This window comes from Acanthochromis polyacanthus, chromosome 10, assembly GCF_021347895.1.
Source record: "Acanthochromis polyacanthus isolate Apoly-LR-REF ecotype Palm Island chromosome 10, KAUST_Apoly_ChrSc, whole genome shotgun sequence".
In the NCBI taxonomy this organism is placed as follows: Eukaryota; Metazoa; Chordata; class Actinopteri; family Pomacentridae; genus Acanthochromis; species Acanthochromis polyacanthus.
Genome location: NC_067122.1, coordinates 36,412,471 through 36,434,284, shown reverse-complemented (window position 1 = coordinate 36,434,284; position 21,814 = coordinate 36,412,471). Strand labels below are relative to the sequence as shown.

General features: G+C 37.5%; 1 protein-coding gene across 2 annotated transcripts in view; it reads left to right on the top strand.

Annotated features, from left to right (window-relative positions):
• The window catches only part of aff2 (AF4/FMR2 family, member 2), a 241,069-nt gene extending 219,707 nt beyond the window's left edge, over positions 1-21,362 (top strand). For both annotated transcript variants that reach the window (XM_051954950.1, XM_051954949.1), the window contains exons 23-26: positions 2,059-2,152; positions 4,634-4,686; positions 7,247-7,470; positions 10,925-21,362. In XM_051954950.1, coding sequence (XP_051810910.1) covers positions 2,059-2,152; positions 4,634-4,686; positions 7,247-7,470; positions 10,925-11,046 — 493 coding nt within the window. In that variant the 3' untranslated portion in view covers positions 11,047-21,362. The remainder of the gene's footprint in view (positions 1-2,058; positions 2,153-4,633; positions 4,687-7,246; positions 7,471-10,924) is intronic.
• Positions 21,363-21,814: the final 452 nt, after the last annotated feature.

Below are 21,814 nucleotides of genomic sequence, written 5' to 3'. Positions count from 1 at the left end.
AGTTGACCCCACGTTCACAAAAATGATGTGATAAAAATATAATAAACAATATAAATGACACAGTTATGAAGAAAAGTTTCCATACACTTGTAAAGATCATGTATGCAGTCTTGACTTTCAAATGACCCCAGTGACTCTGAGTTTAGAATATTGATGGAAAAGTTACAGTAACTTTCTACATCATGAAAACTGATCATTCAAGTTGCTCTAAGGATATTTTTGGCACACCACATTTTGTCTTTTTTTCAGAAAACCTGTCCTAAATCAATGAAAAAAAACAAAATATATGATTGTTCTTTTATGATCAAAACAGGCGTACTGTAATGATTTCATCACAGAAAATTCTGAATTGTAGGAATCATGGGAAACTCAAGACTTCCCTGATTTACATAATATTTACATATTTACGTGTATTTAATGTAAGATATCAAACATATGTCATGTTTGCTGATGTCTAAAGCTGTTCATGTTACAGAGAAATATCGTAAATTCACACGTTTACAAGGCCTGAACGTAATAGAAGACAATACCATGTGGCATTGCTTCATTTTTTCATTGTGTCATTTATCTGACCATCATTAAACTAATTATGTCGTCTTTGATTCTAATTCACCAAGCTACCATTAGAGGGATGCTCATTACCTACAACGTCACTTGATGAACTGTTCTGACAAATAAACTACAGGATGAAGTGATTTTACACTTGAGATGTACATGTAGAGACTTTACAAGAGTACGGCAACTTCTGTTCTTCACTGTTAATGTTTAGACAATAAAAAACTGGTAAAATCATGTAGTGAAACAATATACAACACTAAAACAGGCCAAAGAGTGAGCAGCTAGTAAGATAATTTCTAAAATAGAAATAGTTAGGAAATGTTAGGACCATTAACAGCAGCCAGAGATCATTGAAAACACAGACGTCTTGAGCTTTATCTTGAAAATATCAGTGGAGGAGGAACATTTGACTGAAAAAAAAGCTGTTCTGATGCTATAAATTGTTTAATTCGACTCTATAAATTGTATTTTTTTTCTTTCCCGCAAACATTTTGAGTGTATTTTTGTAACTCAGACCATAAGCCGCATCACTGCCAAATTCTAATGACTTGGTCCTTGTGTTATTTCTGACCTTCCCTGAAAATTTCATCCAAATCCATTATTCTGTTTTTGAGTAATGATGTGAACAGACAGACAGACAGACAGACAGACAGACAGACCAGTACCAATAGCCACTCAACTCCGCGCCTCCTTGACGGAGTAATAAAAGTATATAAATACAATTTAAACAACAAATAATGTGGTAAATGTATCTATGTAACTTCTTTTATCTCTTCTCTTTTAGCTTTCTTTCTATACATTACTCCATTGAAGTAATAATGTGTTAATTAGTGAGCTTAAGAAATGGATTTAGATGGATTGTGTCACTTTGCTGTTGCTTCATATTTAAGAGATAAATGAAAACTTATTGTTTAACTCTTAACAAATTGACCACACAAGTTTCCAGATAGGCTAAAGAAAATCTTTTAAATGTAAATCACGACGTCTGGTTTTCGTGGTGTCCTCTTTTCTTTCTTCATTCTCTAATTATTCTTTTTTTCTAGTTTAATGTATCACTGTGAGCTGCATTTGTTTATTCAAACACTGTATTACAGAAGCGTTTTAGGTGTTTCTGTTTTATTTAAGTGTTTCAATTATTTGCTGCTTTAAAAAATTCTGCTCCACTGTATTTCACTGGAAAGTACTGCTCTTCTCTACAGCGATCCACAAAATTTTGAGTGTGTTCTTAGCTACTCTGATTGTTGTGCTCTGATTAAATGGACTCATAAAGCACAAATACTGTTAACACAAAATCTCTGTTTCCATAGAACAGTATTATACATTTCCCTCGTTCTTCACTCTGCTGAACTTCCTCCTAATCCGCGAGAACTTGAGATTCGTGTTTGAAGTCCGGGTACATTTTGCGTGGACGACATGAAAAATAATATTGAGGATGGAGCTTTCAAAGGGGGAATTTTGTTCGGAGGACTCATCTGCCTTCTAATGCTTTTGTTTCCATAGTAACCGCTGTCTGTCTCTGCTGTATCTGAGGATGTTCCATCTGAAGAAAGACCACGCTGTCAAGTACTCGCGGTCGCTCATGGAGTACTTCAAGGTAAAACACACACGCTTGGACTTTGTTTCCTTCCGCTCTCGCTCTAATTTTCTCCCTCTGTGAAAAAAAACAACAACACGCAAAGCCAATTACAAGCCCTCAATGTATTTCATATTCATTTCCATGGTGCCTGTGCATTAATTTTGCATGGCGTTATTAAATTCCATTCTTTCTCTTTGATATTAATGTATTAATTAGCGCCATCAATCATCACAGTGGATTGTTAGGGTTTAATGTGCTTGTTTTGATTAATTATGTTTAGTTTAATTAATTACTGAGGATGTCATTATCACAGTGCTGCATTTGCATTGATGGGATTGGATTTGTGGAAGCGGCTGACTGGGGGTTTAGCTGTGCATGTGTGCGCAGGCTGTGTACATACAGTTTGTGTTGACAGAGAGTCGGAGGAGTTCAGTTTGAAAGAAAAACGGCACAAAAACAGGCTGTAATCCAGGGTTGTTTTTTTAAATTTTGATTTGAAATTCTCACCAATGAATAATATTACAACCTGTTTAATGTTCAGAGATTATACTAGTATTAATATTTAGCTGGGTTTCAAACTAACATAAATTACAACTTGCTACTTTGATTAAAAATTGCAATTAAAAGGTAGCAAAATTTTTCCACTTCAGTTGCTTTATTGATTTATTTTTCATCAGCACTGCCTCACATAAACTGAATGATTGAAACCAGGCAAGAAGTGAGTCTTGCTTCGTCCAAATGTGGAAAAAGTCTGTACATCACCTCCATAAAATCACATTTTTTTGCATCTTTGCTTTGATGAGGATTAAGATGAGACAATACAGGTGAACATGGTAACATTTTTATCAACATCAAACTTTCCCTCTTCGTTATTTAAAATAAGACAAGGATTATTTTTGTATTACAAGTTTTCTGAAATGTTCTGTTTAAATATGCAACTAAGAAAATTGTGCAAATAAAATTGTGAGCATTGGATCAAACCAGTTTAATTAGGGTATGAGCTCTGAATAATGCGAAGACCCGATTGGAACCCATGAGTTTTCTCTTTTTCTTATTATTATCCTTCCTTCTTCAGATGAAACAAATGCGTTATTGAAGCCCTAAACATATTTGAAAACGCATGAAAATTATTTGCACACACATAAGGACAGTCCAAAAATATTATATTTTAAGGAAAATGCACACGCATGTGGCAAAATGGCTCCATAGTGCCCCGGGGTTACCGTGTTTGAGTTTGTAGCTTTTGCAAATGTGCAGAAATTGCTCCAAAATCATCCAAAACATGAAACATAAATCAAAATGTCTGACTTCCTGTTGTGTTTTAGGTATGGCTGTCATTACATTTTCATTTGTCTTGACAAGTTACATATGCCTACTATCTTTAAATATGCAAATATGGCTAAACGGGGGGCAAAATGGGGCATCTTATGAAAGATGCCCCATTTTGCATAATATCTAGTAGACTAAATGTAGTACAGTAAACACCCTGGTGATTGTTTCTGACGTGTTCTTTTCAAATATCTGTAAGAAGACATGTTATTAAACAAAATATGCTCCAACATCAAACATCCACTGTCGATTACTCACAACAGGACAATTTTGAAATGCTATGTTTAAATGTACAATTCAAGTAATTAATGTCTAAAAATGTCCAAAATAGCAGTAACTTCCAAAATATGAATCTAAACACTGGATAAAAACCAGCTTAAAATAATCGTTTCCTTTAGTTGACATGATAAAGTTTAAAGGTTTTCATTGAGGGCATTGTGGACACCTCAAAGCCAGCAAAAAAATCAGTGTTTTGAAGAATAAAATGTTCCATAAATCTTTAAATCTGGCTCTGTACAAACATTCAGAACACAAATAAGAATAAAAGTGGAGAGTTTGTTGACTCTAAGTGCTGCTGAAGTGGAGATTTCTGGCTCAGAGTAGAACAAGAATCTCATCTTGAGAAAACAGCCTGCGGAGGTATTTATTGTAAAATTCACACATTTTTATTAGAAAGCACTACTTCAGGGTAAAACGTTTAGATTATTAGATATGACCATAAAACATCCTGAGTTGACAGTTGTTTTATGGATTACAAGTTGTCAGAAATTAGTTAGTTTGAATATGCAAATGAGGAATTACATGATTTAAATATGCAGTATATACTGACAACAGCAGCTCCCAGACGCTTTTCAAGTCAAGCTAGCAGATTAAAAACAGTAGAAAACCCCTTTACACATTACTCAAATTATTAGAGAAAAAACTGAGAAAGAAATGACAGTTTTATCCTTAATTTTTCAGTCACTAAAACAACTGCTGTTAATTTTATTCTTTAATGACATGTTTTTTTTTAGTCCTTTGTACCTTTACTTTGGTGAGCTTTTATTTGCAGGACTTTAACTTCTATTTTTGGTTCTCGTATTGGTACTTTTACTCAAGGTTTGGTACTTTTTCCACCACTGGTGAGCCTTAAACACTGAGGTTTAACAAATGTGTGTTTTTGTGATCCAGAATTCAGCCAAGACTTCCCACCAAGCCCCGTCTCCGTGGAGGACCAATGGGAAGTGAGTACAAACACGCTGCTCAGCATCAACCCGCCTCCATTCACCCACATAATTGAGAATTTATAATTCACCGGAGCTCCGGTGCAGAATACCACACCAGCCCTGACAGCCACTTGCTCAAACAAACCCCTCAGGAAGCAAATAAAGGGATTGATTTGTTGTAGATGTGAGAAGCAGAAGACTGGAGGGGCTGCTGAGTGCCAGGCGAGGAGTGATGGAGGGAGTGATGATGGATGAAGGAGGAGAGGCGTAGAGGATGTGAAGCTAATGAGTTTGGACAGCTCTGACGCTGCACAACAGCAGGACTGGAGCTCAGAGTGTGTGTCTGTGGTTGTGAGTGTGTTTTTGTGCATGAATCAGGCACAAGTTGAGCGAGGGTCAAGGCCACATCACAGATGTTACATCACTGCCAGCGCCGAGCAGGACAGGAAGAGCAGCTTAGCGGCAATGTTACAGTGAAAATCAGAAACGTTTAGCGTTTTTACTGCCCTGAAATTACAACTCTTTCCTCACTTTTGAAACAGTCCCCAGTAAAGTGAAAGCCACAACAAAAGACTGTTATTTTGCCTGACTAATTTCCTCTATAATTAATGTGCTCCATTATAAAGATCAACAAACTGTATCATTGTTAATTTAGCTGCTCTTCGCTGTTTGTACCAGCAGCTGTAATATAACAATTTAAAGCCTTTGTTTCTTTTTTTTGTTGTTCTAACCAACGACAGAGCTAAGTGCACTGTTTAAAGCGGTTATATGTACATCTGATCAAATTATTATAAAAAAATATGAAACTCTTTTGATTGTATCGTTCTCACAAAGAAACTGATTTGGTTTAATTTTACCCTCTTAAAAGCACTATTTCAATATGGATATTTGTACCTGCAGCTTAAAAAGTGTGACTATAAAAAGTCATAGAGAGACAAAGAATGCTGCACTTTAAAGCTGTAGTAGGCAGAAATCCAGAAAATGCCAAATATACACACCAGAATGTCAAAATATACAGCAGGACCTATTTGTAGCTTCTCGTGGGATTCAAACCTGCTCTCCCAAGCAAAAATCCTCCATTTTTCTCATGTAATGGGACTTAATTGCTGCTTACGCAAACTCACTTGATAAAAGATTCACAGGGCTAAAGATTTTAGCCCTGTGATTTGATGAAATATCTCATCACAGGATAGATTTTCTAAAGCCTGAAAATGGAGTCAATAGGATCTACAAAAGTCTAGTTTCCTCTCACATCATGTGAATTACAACATTCTGAATAGTTAGTATAGGATTTTTATCATGTAGAAAACCTGCCTAGCTCAGCTTTAAGGTATCAGGCGAGCAGGAAGACAATCGGAATTACTGAGAATGTTACTGCATTTCTGTTAATATGTCAGTGTGGTGTTTACAGCTTGTCCCTCTGCCCCCTAGTGGCCAACAGAACATATTAAAATTAGCATTAATATCACATTGTTAATGCTGGCATCATGTCGCTCTAAATCGCTTGCACCTTCCTGGCATGTGACATATTTGACTTTCCACCTTTTACTTTCCTGAAGAGGACAAATAAGGTTGTTTCTTTTTTGTTTTGATTTTGTTTCCCATTGGCCCCTTAATGTATTGATAGAAGATTATTTTGACAGCTTAGAGTAGCCAATAAACCTCAGCATATTTTTGGACTGTGAGAGGAACCCAGAGTACCTGGAGAAAACCCACGCATGCACAGGGAGAACATGCAAACTCCATGCAGAAAGATCCCATTTGAACCAGGGATCTTCTTGCTGCAAGGCGAAAGTGCTAACCACTATACCACTGTGCAGCCCTGAAGTGAATATTGCAGTGCTTAATTTTAAAATGGGATTTCAGACAAATGCTAAATGCTAACTAGCTTAATGTGTGGTCATCAAGTCCAGCTGTGGCCTTATTATGCCTTTTACAAAGTTCTTGCCATCACCAGGAAACACATAACTCCTATTTTGGGGCTTAATCATTTACTATGAAACCTTATAACTCTGTCTGCAAAAAGTCAAATGTTTCAAGCAGTTAATAAAAGGAAAGGAAGGCTTGGAGCTGGCTGCTGATGCTCCAGAACAGTGTGTCGCTCCACACAGCATCACGTGGCAGAAGAAGGAAAATGAGGCTTTGAACTGTTGCTCCATGAACTTTACTCATCCGCCCTGCACTGTTACCTTACTTGTGTATTCGTCATTTTCTGGATGATGAAAAGGTCATGCATGTTTTTGAGGAGAGTCTGAGGGTTCAAGATGTGTTTTTCTTCAGCAAAGGGGTAGTAAAGCTTGAACATTGGTGGATGAAGTGCACTGAAATTAAAGGAGACTATGTTGATCAGTGTTGCAAAGAACAATCTTTCTCCTGTGGCGTTTTCTGTTGAGGTGAAGAATTTTTTGGCGTATTCTCGTAAATAAAGAAAACAGAGCATTGAGGCTGTTCAGAAAAGAATGTAACACCTGAACACTTTGTCTTCATGTTTTAACTCCAAAAGCCCCTCCAGCCCACACAGCCTCCCTGTTTAGTCCCCTTCATGTCACCTGGACTGACTGGTGTTGTGTGTTTTCAGGGTCAACGGGACTCCATCTCCCCTCTCTCTCAGCCCGTCTCCAGCCAGCAGTGGAGGAGGGGGAGCAGGAGGGGGATCCGGAGGAGCACCAGGGTCGGCAGGCAGCGTGGCGATCCCCCAGAGGATCCACCACATGGCCGCCAGTCACGTCAACATCACCAACAACATCCTGCGGAGCTACGAACACTGGGAGACGGCTGACCGGCTGGCCACCGACAGCCAAGGTAGGACTGCACTGACTTTATGCGTACTTTCAGATGGACGCCCACATACGGAGGGAAAAAGGATGAAAATCAATCAGCTCTGTTGACTGATCATGAGTTCACATTTGTAACATCTGGAAACATGGTTAGTCATAAATCTCTTCTGCTGTGGTCTCCACCTGAGGTCTGTGGTTTCTGTCATTTTCTACCACAGTGTGAACCGCAGCTCGCACTTACCTGCTGCCTTTTCTGCTGCAATAGTAAAAAGTTCTGCTCCAGAGGTGTTTTAACACCCACCTGACAGCAGGCGTTTGGAGGAGCATAATAGAAAAGCTTTTATGAACCGGCTGTAGGTCGCAGCCACGCAGAGTAGGCAGCGGAATATTATAAAGATGCAGCTGATTCACATCAGTAAGAAAGAAAAGGACAAGTTTGTGAGCTGAAACCAACTGCAACGTTAGAAGAGTATAAGAATTGAGGTAGAATGCTTTTTCCAACTGTTTTCTTCACATGTAAAGAACATTAAATACTCAGTCAAAAGTGTGACATCACATATAAGATAAAGCCAAGAGATTGGTGTTTCATAAATCTACTTGTCCATCTATACAGTGTTTAGTACTATAGTAGCATAGGGCAGCTTTCCACTGCAGGAACAGAAACAGAGCCACATTTAGCCCTTTCAGCTTTTGTGCTTCCATTGCACTGTAGGATCTGACTCCTTCAAAGTTAACTCCAAATGTGTCAAAACAACAAAAAATACAATTTCTGGATGTAACTCCAGTTTTATGACCAGTAAGGAAATAGACAAATGGAGGTTTGCTGTGAATTTTACATCGATAGACAAGATATCCAGTAGCTCACACATGTTGCATTTAGGAAGAAAAAGAAAAAGAACCAAGTTAACATACAAGGAAAATAAAGTTATCGTTCTGGTACTTCTAAAAAAGAATATTAAAAATCATACAGTATAACAATAAATAATAACAATGCAGAAGGAGTTCTGGGGTCATTGGAGAAGACGGTAGCTTGATGAGGAGACAGAAAAAAGTATATGCTAGTTGTCCTCTCCAAGTTTATCCAAAATACATTTGTCTTGTCTGAACCAATTGGCACTGAGACCTACACAAGGTCATGTACATTACCTGCTCTGGTTCCCTACAGCGTGAGTTCTTACAGTTAAAAAACCACACAAATGTTCAGGCCACCCAAAAACAATCTGCAAGTTCCTGGAGTGGAAAACAGCCAGTAGATGCACCATTCTGTACAGGTAGTTGCTGCAAAACTTGCATCTTCCTTTTCCTTTATTGTCTCTGCTCATTTGTATTCTCTTTCATTTATAATACATCTGTGTATATCACTCTATATGTGCAGCACTGTGCAAAGGTTAGTTAGTATTTATCAGTTATCTTCATATTCACTGCAGTAAAATGAGAGAAAAAAACTGTACATCAGCTCCACTTTCCACAGTTCTGCTGTGGATTTATTCTGTATTCGTGTTCTTCTGTCGCTTCATGAGATCTCAGAGTGAGTCCGTGATGTTGAGATCAGAGCTCTGTGGAGGTTAAACCATCTATTTCAGGAATCTTTGGTCTTCGTGTGGCAAAATGTAGATCTTTATGACTGTTGCTGCACATTTAGGATCATCGGGATGAATTTGGAACCAATCAGACGCCTCCCTGATGTGATAGATAAGAAGTGAAACTATTGATGCTCATTCCAGAACTGGAGGACATTTGGGCTCCAAAATTTTTGAAAAGAAAACCTTCTCTTTTGCAGTTTTCTACTCCATATTCATCAATAATAAGTAATAAACTGTCAAAGGCTTTATTGGCTCAGCTTACACATCAATGGTACCATTTTTATTCCATGTTTTATGTGTTGTTTGCTAACCCTACTCTGATCACAGTAACAGGGATGCTAATCCATGCTAATGTTAGCTTTTTCTCAGAAGTAGAAACTAGATATTTAGCTAGCTGTTACTGACCAAGAGGACAAACTGACTGATAGAAAAAAAGCCCAGAAAAATGTTTTGTTTTTTTATTGTCTTTTCCTGATAATTTGCATAACAGGGTTGCATGAGATACAGTGAAAGATTCAAGATTGTGAACAATGTTATGAAAATATGAAAAACAGAAGAGAGGACATAGCTTTGCTGTACCCGTTCTTTTGGAAAACTGCTTGATGATGTAAATTCCAGCAGTTTAATTTTTAATCAACAGACTAAATCCACAGAAAAACTATGGAAAGTGGAACTGATGTATAGTTTTTTTTTCTTTCATTTTACTGCTGTGAATATGAAGATAACTGATAAATACTAACTAACCTTTGCACAGTGCTGCACATATAGAGTGAAATTAAATATACAATTGCATTATAAATGAAAGAGAATACAAATGAGCAGAGACAATAAAGGAAAAGGACAATAAAGGAACTGTTTTCTCCTTCTACCAGCTAAAAAAGTCATGCTAACAGGATTGTTGTGGGACACACGCTCCATACACAATAATTACTATTTAAAATATGATGTAGATTCAATAAAATGTTCTCACAATAGCAAAAGACAAAAATGAAAAGAAAAAAAGGACATTTAAATTTCATTTTAACTGTTTTACTTGAGATTCAATTTGGTCATCAGCGGGATAAAAATGGCATTTTAGGAGGAACTGCAAACTTATTGAGTATTTTTAAAATATTTTCAAACATTCTTTTCTTCTAGTTTTTTTTTTAGATTTGATCTCAGGACAAGTAAATTTACACAACAGCTGCATATTTTAGTGTTTTGTACATTGAAATTTGATTTGTGGGACGTAAAATGTCCTGCAATTGTGAAATGACCCATATACTATGCTTAACTATTCATCTCTCTGGAAAAAGTACTTTTTCTTCTTATCATGAGGTTACTGCTCAAACAAGAGGCATCCGTGGCTTGTAGAAAGTACTAAGCTCAATCTAATTAATGTAATAAACAAGAAGAGCACTCAGAGAGAGCAGTACTCCACCAAGGCTGCTCAGTCGTATCAATTTCAATGGATGAAATCTTTAAACAATTCATCGTCTTCAGTGGTGGATTTGTAGTAGGATCACAATCATGTGCTCATCAGCAGGCAGCTGATGTAGTGTTCACTTGTTGTCATGGTTACAGTGACGCCGTGCTGCTACCTCACAATGATACAGAAATCTTTAACAAATCCGTAGATCCAGACTATAAGCTGCATCACTGCCAGAATCTAATCAATTGGTCTTCGTGTCATTTCTGACCTTCCCTGAAAATTTCACCCACATCTGTTGGTCTGTTTTTTAGTAATGTTGCGAACAGAGGGACAAACCAGCAGCAATCGTCTCATAACTTCCTTGGCAGAGTAATAACTCACCTGCCTGTCGTTCCCCACAGTGCCATCAGAAAACCTCCAGCTGTAGCTGTGTGTTTCCCTTCAGATACTCTAACCCTTAGTAACTCTGCCTCTCCCTCCTGTAGACTTCTTCCAGGAGCTGGACTCTGTGATGGAGCCGTTGAGTCAGCAGAGCAGCATGACGGAGCTGGTCCGCTACATCAGGCAAGGACTGCACTGGCTCCGCATAGAGGCTCACCTGCTGTAAAGACTGGACCAGAGCCAACATTTTCAAAAGAGAAACGGGCCTGGGAGCTAGAACTGGGATAACGAGTGAGATGAGACTCTGGACGATGCTTCGGTTCCCACTGGGATCCTTCAAATGACCCGACGCCACGCATGGTAATGTAATGGCAAACACTGGGTGGATAAATTGGACTGAAATTCACCAGCAATTAGGACTGAGCAGTGAATAAGTTTGGGAATTTCAGCTGGGAATCACAAAATACAAATTAGTGTATTAAAAATCTGGCTGATGCTGCTTGTTTTGGAGCAACAGTTTGTCAGTGCTGGTAGCTTTAAATGCTGAAGGGACAATGCTGTGCTCCTAACCATCCTGTGTCCCTGAATAGAAAGGTAGAAAGGTTTTACTAAGACGGGATCATTTTCAAAAAGATAAGTGAGAGGCTGGTGTGATTAAGGAGGCTGAATGTAGGAAAAGAGCTCAACCGGGGCTCATCTCCTCCAGCAGTGGACCAGAAATGTGCCGGTGATTGGGACTAGAATTAAAGCCTCAGGCTGCTATTGATCCGAGTGGAATAGTACCGGTCCAATCCATTAGATAAGGACCACACTAGTAAAGGAAGAGGCTCGGCTAAAACCACAAGAGCTGAATTAATGGAGGTTGAATCAGCGTTCTGCTTCTATTTCAGTCCATCTTCTGTCTTTAGAGACGAAGCCTCAGAAACAAGCTGACAACCAGAAGCTGCTGCGTGGAAAGAATTATGGCCAAATCTGTCAAATTTGACATTTTTACATTTAGATTTGCTCCCTAAGTTGATGACCTTCCAGGTTACCATCAGTTTATTCAAATACCTCACCTGACTCTTAATACATTTTTCTTGGTCTTGTCTCAATATAAATGAGCTTTATTATCATTAAACGTAAGAAATACAAAAATTTGACAGTGCTTTAGATTGTATCCCACAGATTACAGTGTAAATATAAACTACTACTTATGGTGTAGTAAGAAAACACTTTTTTGGGTACTTATTCTGGATCAAATCTGTAACCATAGAGGAAAAACACAAGAGGATAAAGAATAAGGAGAAACAAGTGTGTGGTAAAGAGCAAGAAATAAATGACACTGCACTTATATGCTAAATTTATATTAAATAATGACAGACAGTAGTGTTGTTACTGGGTAGAAAGACAGGAAACATCCAAGAAAAGGAGTACCACAGTGTTTTTTCCTGCAAATGAGAAATAGTTTTGGTGATCCTCCAAAGATATTTCTGTCAGCACCAAAGAAAAATCACCAAAATGATAAGAATTGAGGATAAAAGTTAATTGGAGTTTCATTTACTTAACAATATTGCACATTTTATTAGTTTTCAAGGGTTCATAAATAACAAGAAAATGCATAAATTTCTGTCAAATAAGACAACACAGACGCACTGCTGTTACCGTATGGGGACAAATCATGCTTGCTGTTGTGTGCAATCACCCCCCAAAGACTCATTTGGAGCAGGAAAAACCCTGTAACGGCACCGACGCTGCAGTGAAACTAGCTGTAGTGAAGTTATGATACTGGAAACATGCACTGTAAAAAGTGGGTAAATATGGTGTTTGTTATTATTATTAAAGGGAAAGTTGTGCCTTTGAAGCTACGGCTGTGAGACAGTTGTGTACGTTTGCAAAGTTAACATAAAGCCCTGGGGAGCAGCAAAGTTAGATTAAATCAAACTGGTGATTAAAACTGATATTAGAAAAAAAATGTAGTTTTAATCCTTTATAAGACACAGCTGTTAGGACTTAAAGGCTGCTGGTTAACACTTATTTACAGTGTCATTTATTTTCAGGCTCTTATTCCCTTGTCATTTGTGATCTAAAGCATTACCCAATTTCCTTCTCTTTGTTTGATGATTGAAGCCAATGCAGCAGCCATCTGAGGCCTGGTCCACATGTGCAGGAGCATTTATCAAAAATCTCTTTCCTCCGCAAATCTGAGTCCACATTCTAATGCTAAAACACATTAGGTTCAATACGATCATCTTTACCGTCATTGCACAAGTACTAAGACAACAAAATGTAGTTTCCCATCTAAGCAGAGGTACAAGACAAGCAGTAAAGTTTATTACAACGCCCTCCATAATTGTTGGCACCCCTGGTTAAGATGTGTTCTTTAGCTTCTAATTAATTCAGTTTTTTCTAAATAATATAGAACAACAATGAAAAAAGAGGGAAATCCAACCTTTAATTCAAGTGAATTTATTCAGTGGGGACAAAAAAAATCACACATTAAGAAATAATTATTTTACATCAAATAATGTGTGCCACAATTATTAGCAACCCTGATTTTATTACTTTGTACAACCCCCTTTTGCCAACAAAACAGCACCTAAGCTTCTCCTATAATACATTTTTCAGTGTGAGAGTATGCTTCTGCAATAAAAATTGAATTGATTTTAAGGCTTTCAACACATCTTAACCAGGGGTGCCAATAATTATGAAGGGCGCTGTATGTACAGACCGATCAGAAGCCTGAAAAAATCGATTACACTTTCCAGTAGGCTAACCACAGGCTGTTCTTTGCCAAATAATGCATAGTTATGATGTGCAATGTAAGAGTAAGGCCTTGATTTTACCCCCTTACAGACCTCCACATGGAGCTATCACACTGTTACTTCTGCAGAGCATGAACGGTTCTGTCCTCAGACAGTTACCTACGTGTGGCTATTGCAAGTTGGACCTGGTAACAAAATTTGTTTTACATGGACCCTTGTGAACCCTTGCATACTCTGGAATACAAAGTATTTTACCTAAATGTATATTTATGCATAATCAAATCAATTGTCCTGTTAGCATGGTTAGCCCCAGCACTACTTTGGCCACCATTATACAAAATCATGAGTAAGTAAGTAAAATGTATTTATATAGTGCCTTTCACAGATATAAAATCACAAGGTGCTTTACAACCTAAGTAAAACAAGGATAAAAACAAAAAGAATAATGCTAAAGGTATTAAACTGTTTAAACAGAGGAGCAGCAGCTAAATTACAGTGCATCAAAACAATAAATAAAATAAAGCAGTTACAGGTCAACAAAAACGTTTTCAGCTGCCTCATAAAAGCTCCACAGGAGTTGACCAATCTCTGCTGTAGAGGAAGAGCATTCCACAGTTTTGGTGCAAAAGCTTGGAAAGCACAGGCACCTCGGGTTTATACTTGGAACGAGGGACAGCAAGTAAAATCGTCTCAATCGTCAAACTCAGACTCTTGCAAGCTAAAACTCATCCTTTCCTGTCTACACCACAAATGGAATTTCCAAATATCTTAAACTTTTACAAAATGGCCCTTTTCAGTGACCTGAAACTGTGTTTACTTGTGGACAAAACACACAGAGCTAGCTACTTTTTATGTAATACCCATGTGCATGTGGACAACGCCAGACTGTTCCTAAAAAGGACAGTCTAAAAGTAGCATTACTAATGTGATCAGACGTGTTGGTACCACTCTGTTCAGGACATGGACCTGAACGTCTGTAAGAGTCAGATGAGCTTTTTGTTTAAGTAGAACCTGGTCAGAAGAACAAGCAGTCAGCTTACTGGTCCCACAAACTAACCTTTTCTTAAGTCAAATAAAGCACTTTTCTGGTTCTCCTCTTGCTGGTTATGGGCTTTCGTGAAATTCCACTCAGTTCTAGTTCCCATAGTAACCCACCCACTGAGGCGTCAAACACTTTCGGGGGGAAAAAACTACAAGATTCAGTATGATTTGGCTCTAATTAAGCCCCCACCCACGTGCAGAGCAAGTAAACAGGGTGAGAATCTCACATCGGCTTTTCTGCCCTGATGTCAAAGTAAAATCTGCGACTTTGTACAGCACTTAATGAGATCAAATCAACTGCTGGGTATCTTATAGTGGTTTCCCAACATTTGTTGTGTTGTGTTGTTAGTGTGTATACGTGTACAGCTGATTGTCAAGTCTATTTAAATCATTACCTGACGGAACAATAACGATGTGTGTGTACCATAATGTACAGACTGTGACTCCTGAAAACAGTGTTTGTTTTTTTGTTTTTTAGTCTCTTGTGAATGAGTCAGTGTGAATGAATGAAGAAACAAGAAAATAGGGATCTATGCGTGTGTGTGTGTGTGTGTGTGTGTGTGTGTGTGTGTGTGTGTGTGTGTGTGTCCATGCACAGGCTATGGCTGCATTTACACAGCACCAAAAATAATGTGTTTTTACCTCTTTGTGGCACATTAAAACAAGAGTCTTCACAGTTTCTAAGTGAATTCTCTGAAATCTTCACATGTGCTGTAAAGATTTAAAATCCCTTTATTGTAGCGGTCTCTGTAAATCCAGCACATCAAGCATGAGTTTTTAAGTTTTGGATCATTTGACCATCGCTGAATGTGTATGGAAGACAATGCGGATGTGAAAAGTAATTTTCACTTTGACAAAAAGAAAAAAGAAAAAAAAAAGAAACTCAAGTGCCTCTATTTGTGTCCGGTGGGAATTGCTCTATTTATTTAAAAACAAAGAATGAATCTAAATGATTTTCCATACCATATTGGTATAAATATGAGATTGTTTTTCGTAAAATCAAATGTTTCCATAAGCTTTTTACTGGCGTTTATGATGACACCAGGGTTTGGCTTTAAGAAAAAAACGTGTGATTTAAAGTGTCAAATTTGCATCAGTTGCTGTAATCAGTTGCTTTTCTTTTTTTTAATGATTTGAGCAAGAATGGGTTTGTCTGAAATGCCTGAAATTTTAAAGTCATCGCATGCAATAAATGATAGCTTCAGACCAAGAACTACTTGTGTCCATTTTGAAAAAAGAAAAAAAACAGTCAATGTATTTCTTGTTGCACAAGTCATTTTCAGTGTGAATGTTCGCCTTCACCTGGAAACACGAAGCCGCTTTAAGTGAACAACACTGACAGGACGTGTCCACCAAAGTGATTCTCCTGAGGCCAGCAGATGGTTTTTAATCATTTGCACTTCCACTATCTGCATGTTACTATTTTCTAAATCATTTGCTTTGGAGAAACAACAACAAACACCTCTGAGGATCAATGTACACAGTAAAAACACCAAATTTTGCTGAGCATTTGGATCATGCAGTAAGGCAGACCCGCTGGTTTATTTTTTGAAGTGGCCGTTTTAATCGCAGTGTTCGGCTGCCTGCATCCAAATGCTTCACTAAATCAGTTCCCCAGTTATTACTTTGTAGGGGCACCATCACTGTATCCTGGGCTTGAACTATTGTATCGCTTTAAAGAAATACAACTAGGCTTTATCCTTCCTATAGCAGAATGATAATGAGATACAGATTATTAAATGGTCATAATGGTCTGCAAGATTTACATTTCGCTAAAAATGTCAGCAGCATGCTAATTTTTTTACAGTTAAATAGACTGTCCTCTCTATTGTACTTACATTCATACATTTGATAACACAAACTATCTGCAGATTTTTGAACTACATGCAGTATTTTATTTCCACAAATATTCCATATTATAGCAACCAAAATGTCTCAGCTGAAAAAACAAACCAAAAAACAAAACAAAACTGTACATCCAAAACATTTAAAAGCACTACCAGCTGGCCAAAAACACATTGGTGGACATGTCCCCTAAAGCTAATAATCTCATACTCAAAAACAACGCAAAACCTTCAGTAAAAAATTAGATATTTTGGTAATTACACTATTTCTGCTTATTTCTCGCTGAGAGTAAGATACAGCGTTCATGTCTGTGCATTAAATACGTAGCTAGAGCTAGCAGCTAGTTAGGTTAGCTTAGCATAAATGCTGGGGATGCTGAAACAACGAGTTTGGCTCCATCCGAAGGTAGCCAGATGTGTCCAACACTCTCTGATAAAACACATTGTATGTAGCTTGTTTATTATGTCCAAAAACATATAAAATGTATAAAGGACACATTTGGAGGGGGTTATAGATTGTTTCTTGTCTGGGCACAATAAATGTTTTTGTACAGCCTAAATAATAACATAATGTCTTAATAAGTAGGCTTCTGGGAAGCAGTAGTCACATGTTGTTAACTTTGGACAGAACTAAGCTAGCTGTTTCCCCTAGTTTGTAGTCTTCATGCTAAGCTAGGTTAAGTGGCTGCTAATGGTAGACCTTACAGCAGCAGTGGAGCCACACCTACACATGAACTCATAGAACAATTTAAGTTGTCAACAGTCAAAAAGCATACATTGGAACACCTATTAAAAGAACAGAGACCAAAAGTAAGTATTGACCTACAGCGAGCTCCATCGATACACTACAGTACAGACTGGTATCAATGTTGTTGTCTAACTCTCAGCCAGAAAGCAAACTTGTCAACTATTCTGTTAAAATGGACTCATGTTTCTTCATCTGAACTCCTGAAAATGTTTACTAGTGACATTTCTGGACAACAGTCCAAACTCCTTCCTGTTGTTCAGCAAAAATGCCTTTTAAAGATGTTTTTTTTTTTTTAATTGTTTGAGGTCATGAAGCCAAATTTGGAATGTCCCAATGAGCCAATCAACTTCTACGACAGCCAACACACAAAACCCACAATCTGTTTCTGTTTGACCTCAGTCATCAGCAGTCAGTAGTTGATCCACAGTGTTGCTCAGTCCAATTCAATGATGTTTGGTGTCGTTTTGTTTTATGGTGAAACAGTGATGTTACTATATGGTTATTGTTAATTTCACTCAATGGTCCCTTCTTTTGGTTATATGCAGCGGTAAAATACACAATAATATGCTGTAAAAAGTCAAAACCATTGCATTGGTGACATGGGAGACATCAGTTTCATCCCACTACGACGCCACATGATGGCTGCAGTAAATGTTGAATTCATGCAACAGTTCATTTATATGCAATGTCAATATGTGGGTATATTCTGACACATTTTGGAGGCAGACTCCCTCAGCATGGCCTGTTGTTCTGCTGGCATCTTATTAAATATCCCATTAGCTCCTGTTGCATTATCACAGTTGTCAACTTGTTTATCAAAGGCAGCAGCGACAGAGAAACAACATCACTGCTGTTGTGATGACAATAGAGAGATAAACAGACTGATTTATTTTTTGACAACAGATGGAAGCAAGCTGATAATACACGGATAATCTCTCCAGTTGTGATGAGTGTCTCGAATATTTGTTTGCATTTCACAGAATCTCAGATACTCTTTGATTGCTTTGGAAATTACCAGAACAGGCTAATACAGTAAATGAATTAACAGTATTTACAAGGATAATAAAGAGTTTGGTTTCTTTCTTTGAAAATTCCTATAATCTATCAGAAAGACACTTTTGTCTTGTTTGTTTTTTATATTCAACTGTCCTTAGTTGTACAATCAGCATCATGCAACAGTGTTAGAAATATAAAAGACTATTCTGTAATAAATAACCATTTGCTGAGGTCACTGGAAGCAGACCATAATACGCTCTCACCACCACACTGTTCGCTTGTAGAAAATAAGTGCTAAATGTTACATAATGTTTCTTAATTTATGATTATTTATATTTAACCAACAAGTCCCTTTCAATTTGTTCCTGAGAAAATAAACTAGTGTTGTCATAGAATTCACCAACTTGGTGAATAAGCCCTGCAACTAAATCACTGTAGCTCTGTCTACATGTCTTTGTTTGCAGAGCAAGTAAAAGGAAGAGTTCAGCACTCTGGATTTTGTGAATGAAAGCTTGGATGTGGAACCAGGAGGCCTTTAGCCTAGCTTAGCATACAGCTAGAAAGCCAGTAGAACCTGCTCACCTCCCTCTGTTCAAAGTTTGTATTCCGACTGTCAAGTCATGACCAAAAGAATTCACGATGCCTGTATTGCCATAATAGCTACATAAAATTAGACAAACTGTTATGGGTTAAATGTATTGTTACTCCGCCAAGGAATGCGTCGGATCAGCATATATCTGTCTGTCTGTTCGCAACATTACTCAAAAACAGTCTGACGGATTTGGATGAAATTTTCAGGGAAGGTCAGAAATGAAACAAGGATCAACTGATTAGATTTTGACAGTGATGCAGCTTATAGTCTGGATCCATGGATTTGTTAAAGATTTCTGTATCATTGCTAGATAGCGGTACACTGTCACTGTAACCATGACAACAAGTGAACACTATATCAGCTGCCTGCTGATGATCACATGACTGTTATCCTACTACAGATCGACCACTGCAGACTTATCAGGACTTATCCATCAGAAATGATACAAGGAGTAATTGATTAAATTCTGGGGATGTTTCTGAGTCCCATCAGTTCCACCCGCTACATATTTAGGTCACGTGATTTGGTATCCATTCATAACGTACACATATATAACACACACCTGAGTTCAGAACAAGGTCATTTTGTTTGTAGATACATCTACATTAAATGGACACATTCTACAGTGTTGTGATTTCTGATTATCAATAACTAATGAACAAATGCTAAAAATGGCAATGCCATATGGAGGAATGAACAGCCAGCTGCAACTCAGTTATTTACAAAAAACAGCATGAAAAGGGTTACATCAATGTTGTCTCAGTGTTATCAGTTAAATGACCAATTATTAAACCATTTTTTTATATAAATGAATGTGTTGCAACCCGACTTAAAACCCCAACAATTATGAATTCTAGCATTATTAGTGACAACTAAGGTATAAATAGGAGCTTCAAATAAGTTTAGAGTTGTTTTATTGTTTTTTAAAACAGAAGGATCGTTTTCTGCCTTTTATCCCGTAATAGTTAACATATAAACGAGATTTTAAAAAATCAGCTTTGGTCACTTTTGTATTGGTTCTCTTGCTTTTACCTTTTAGTAATGTTTGGATTTTAATATGTTTTTTGGTTTAATGTCATCATGGATCATGCAAACTGCAAATATTCACTTACCTTACTTGGAGAAAAATTAAGTGGCAGTAAAGTTCAGGTACACTCCTGCAGCATTACAACTCTGATCATTTGTGTATTATTAACATTATGTCAACATTTAATTAATTAAATATTATGCTACATGCAGACATCCCTTAATATGGAAACCACCCAAAAAGTCACAATTTAACAAGGTGTGTCTTGCTTGTCTTTTTAATGTGTACGCATAATCGTCATTCATCCACATAAATAAGCCTGATACAGTTTGTCAATTAGCAGCATTGATGGTCAGACTTTTAAACTTTGGACAGAACAGGTCTTGTCTTTATGCTAAGCTAAGCTACAAACCTCCTGGTTCTGGTTCCATATTTAACACTATATACATATAAAATAATCAAGAACATTCCCTCGAATGCTAACTCTGCCTTTAAACCTGTTGTAGTAGAAAACAAATACTGCTTATCCTACAGTGAAGCTGCTTCTCATTTAATCAGCATCTTATTCATCACATATCAGCTGTGTTTTCATAAAATTTGTCAACTTGCTCCCTATTTTACAGTAAACAGCTAAAAAAAAAGCAGAATTGTAATTCCAACCAATCAGTTATACCATATTCCTTTTGAAATCACGTTAACTTCCACCACGGAGCATTCACTGTCTCGTGTATTTCTGTGATTGCCACTTTGCTTCCCTCCTGCAGCATTAAATCATGTGGGAAATCAAAACAGACCGAGTGAAACCGACCCATTAAACACAAGTTTCTTTAAGGTTATCAGTCGTTCGGTTCCCTGCGGTGCTGGTTGGATTCTGCTCCACAACTCTTAATAATGAATCTTCAGAAGTGTGAGATGTAGCAGTTTTTAGGCATCAAACCATAATAGTGAAATTGCTTGAGATTCATTGGTATAATTATCTGAAAAACTGGGACTGTGGTAACATCTTATGGCTTGTGGAGCCTCAGTAGTCCTCAGCAGGAGCAGCACCCTTTTCCTGATTAGTGCCATAAAGCATCCAGACTCACAGTATTCATGGGGATAGTCGGATTTGGTTACAGCAATTACACAGAAGAGTCCAAATCTGTTTTTATAATGTTAAAATGTTGGGCAGAACCTGTTGGGCACCCAAATACGATTCCATTTACTCATTTCAAGCCACATTTTGGTGGTTCTGAGTACAGCAGCAACACAGTGCCTCTGATCCAACCCGACACAGCGGTCTGTGGATCTGACGTACATCACTGCGTAAACACAACATTGTAAAGACAAACTAACACACCTGTCCAACATGGGTTGCATTGTATTTTTAAAATGTGTTGCACATCTTCAGCTGTTTTTCTGTTTCTATCAGTGCGATCTTTTGGCCTTTTCTATTGTTCTTTTTATAATGAAGTTGTTCTATGTGATGATCAGAAGTTGTGACGCAGTTCCATTGTTTTTAAATATTTAATGTCTCTGAAATATGGATTAAAATCTGTTTGAAAAAGTGATCCTGCTGCCCTCGCCGTCTTCTTTCCGTTTTATTAAAATCAGCTGCAAGAATACATCAAACTTTACTCTGACACTGCATGATAGAGTTTCCTATTAAGTAAAGGTAACAAAAGAAAGCATTTTTAAATCATAAAAACACAATGTGCACTCTTATAATAAGAGCACAAAAGGAATTTTACACTCTTTTATAAATAACAGCCTTTGAGTGGCCTTGATGTACATTATAAGAAGCAGGCGAGTCTTCTTATTAGCACTAATGAACTCTTATTTCTACATCATAGCAACTATTAGCCTACTTCACCATGCATGATTAATTCATTGAATGTAGCCGCACATTAGAATTCAAGAGGGGAGAGGAGAAGTCGTGTGTGATGATGGAAAAAAAGGGAGACTGACTTCAGAGTGTGTGAGAGAAACGAGAAGAATGAAGGAGTCTGCTGTTAAACTAGAA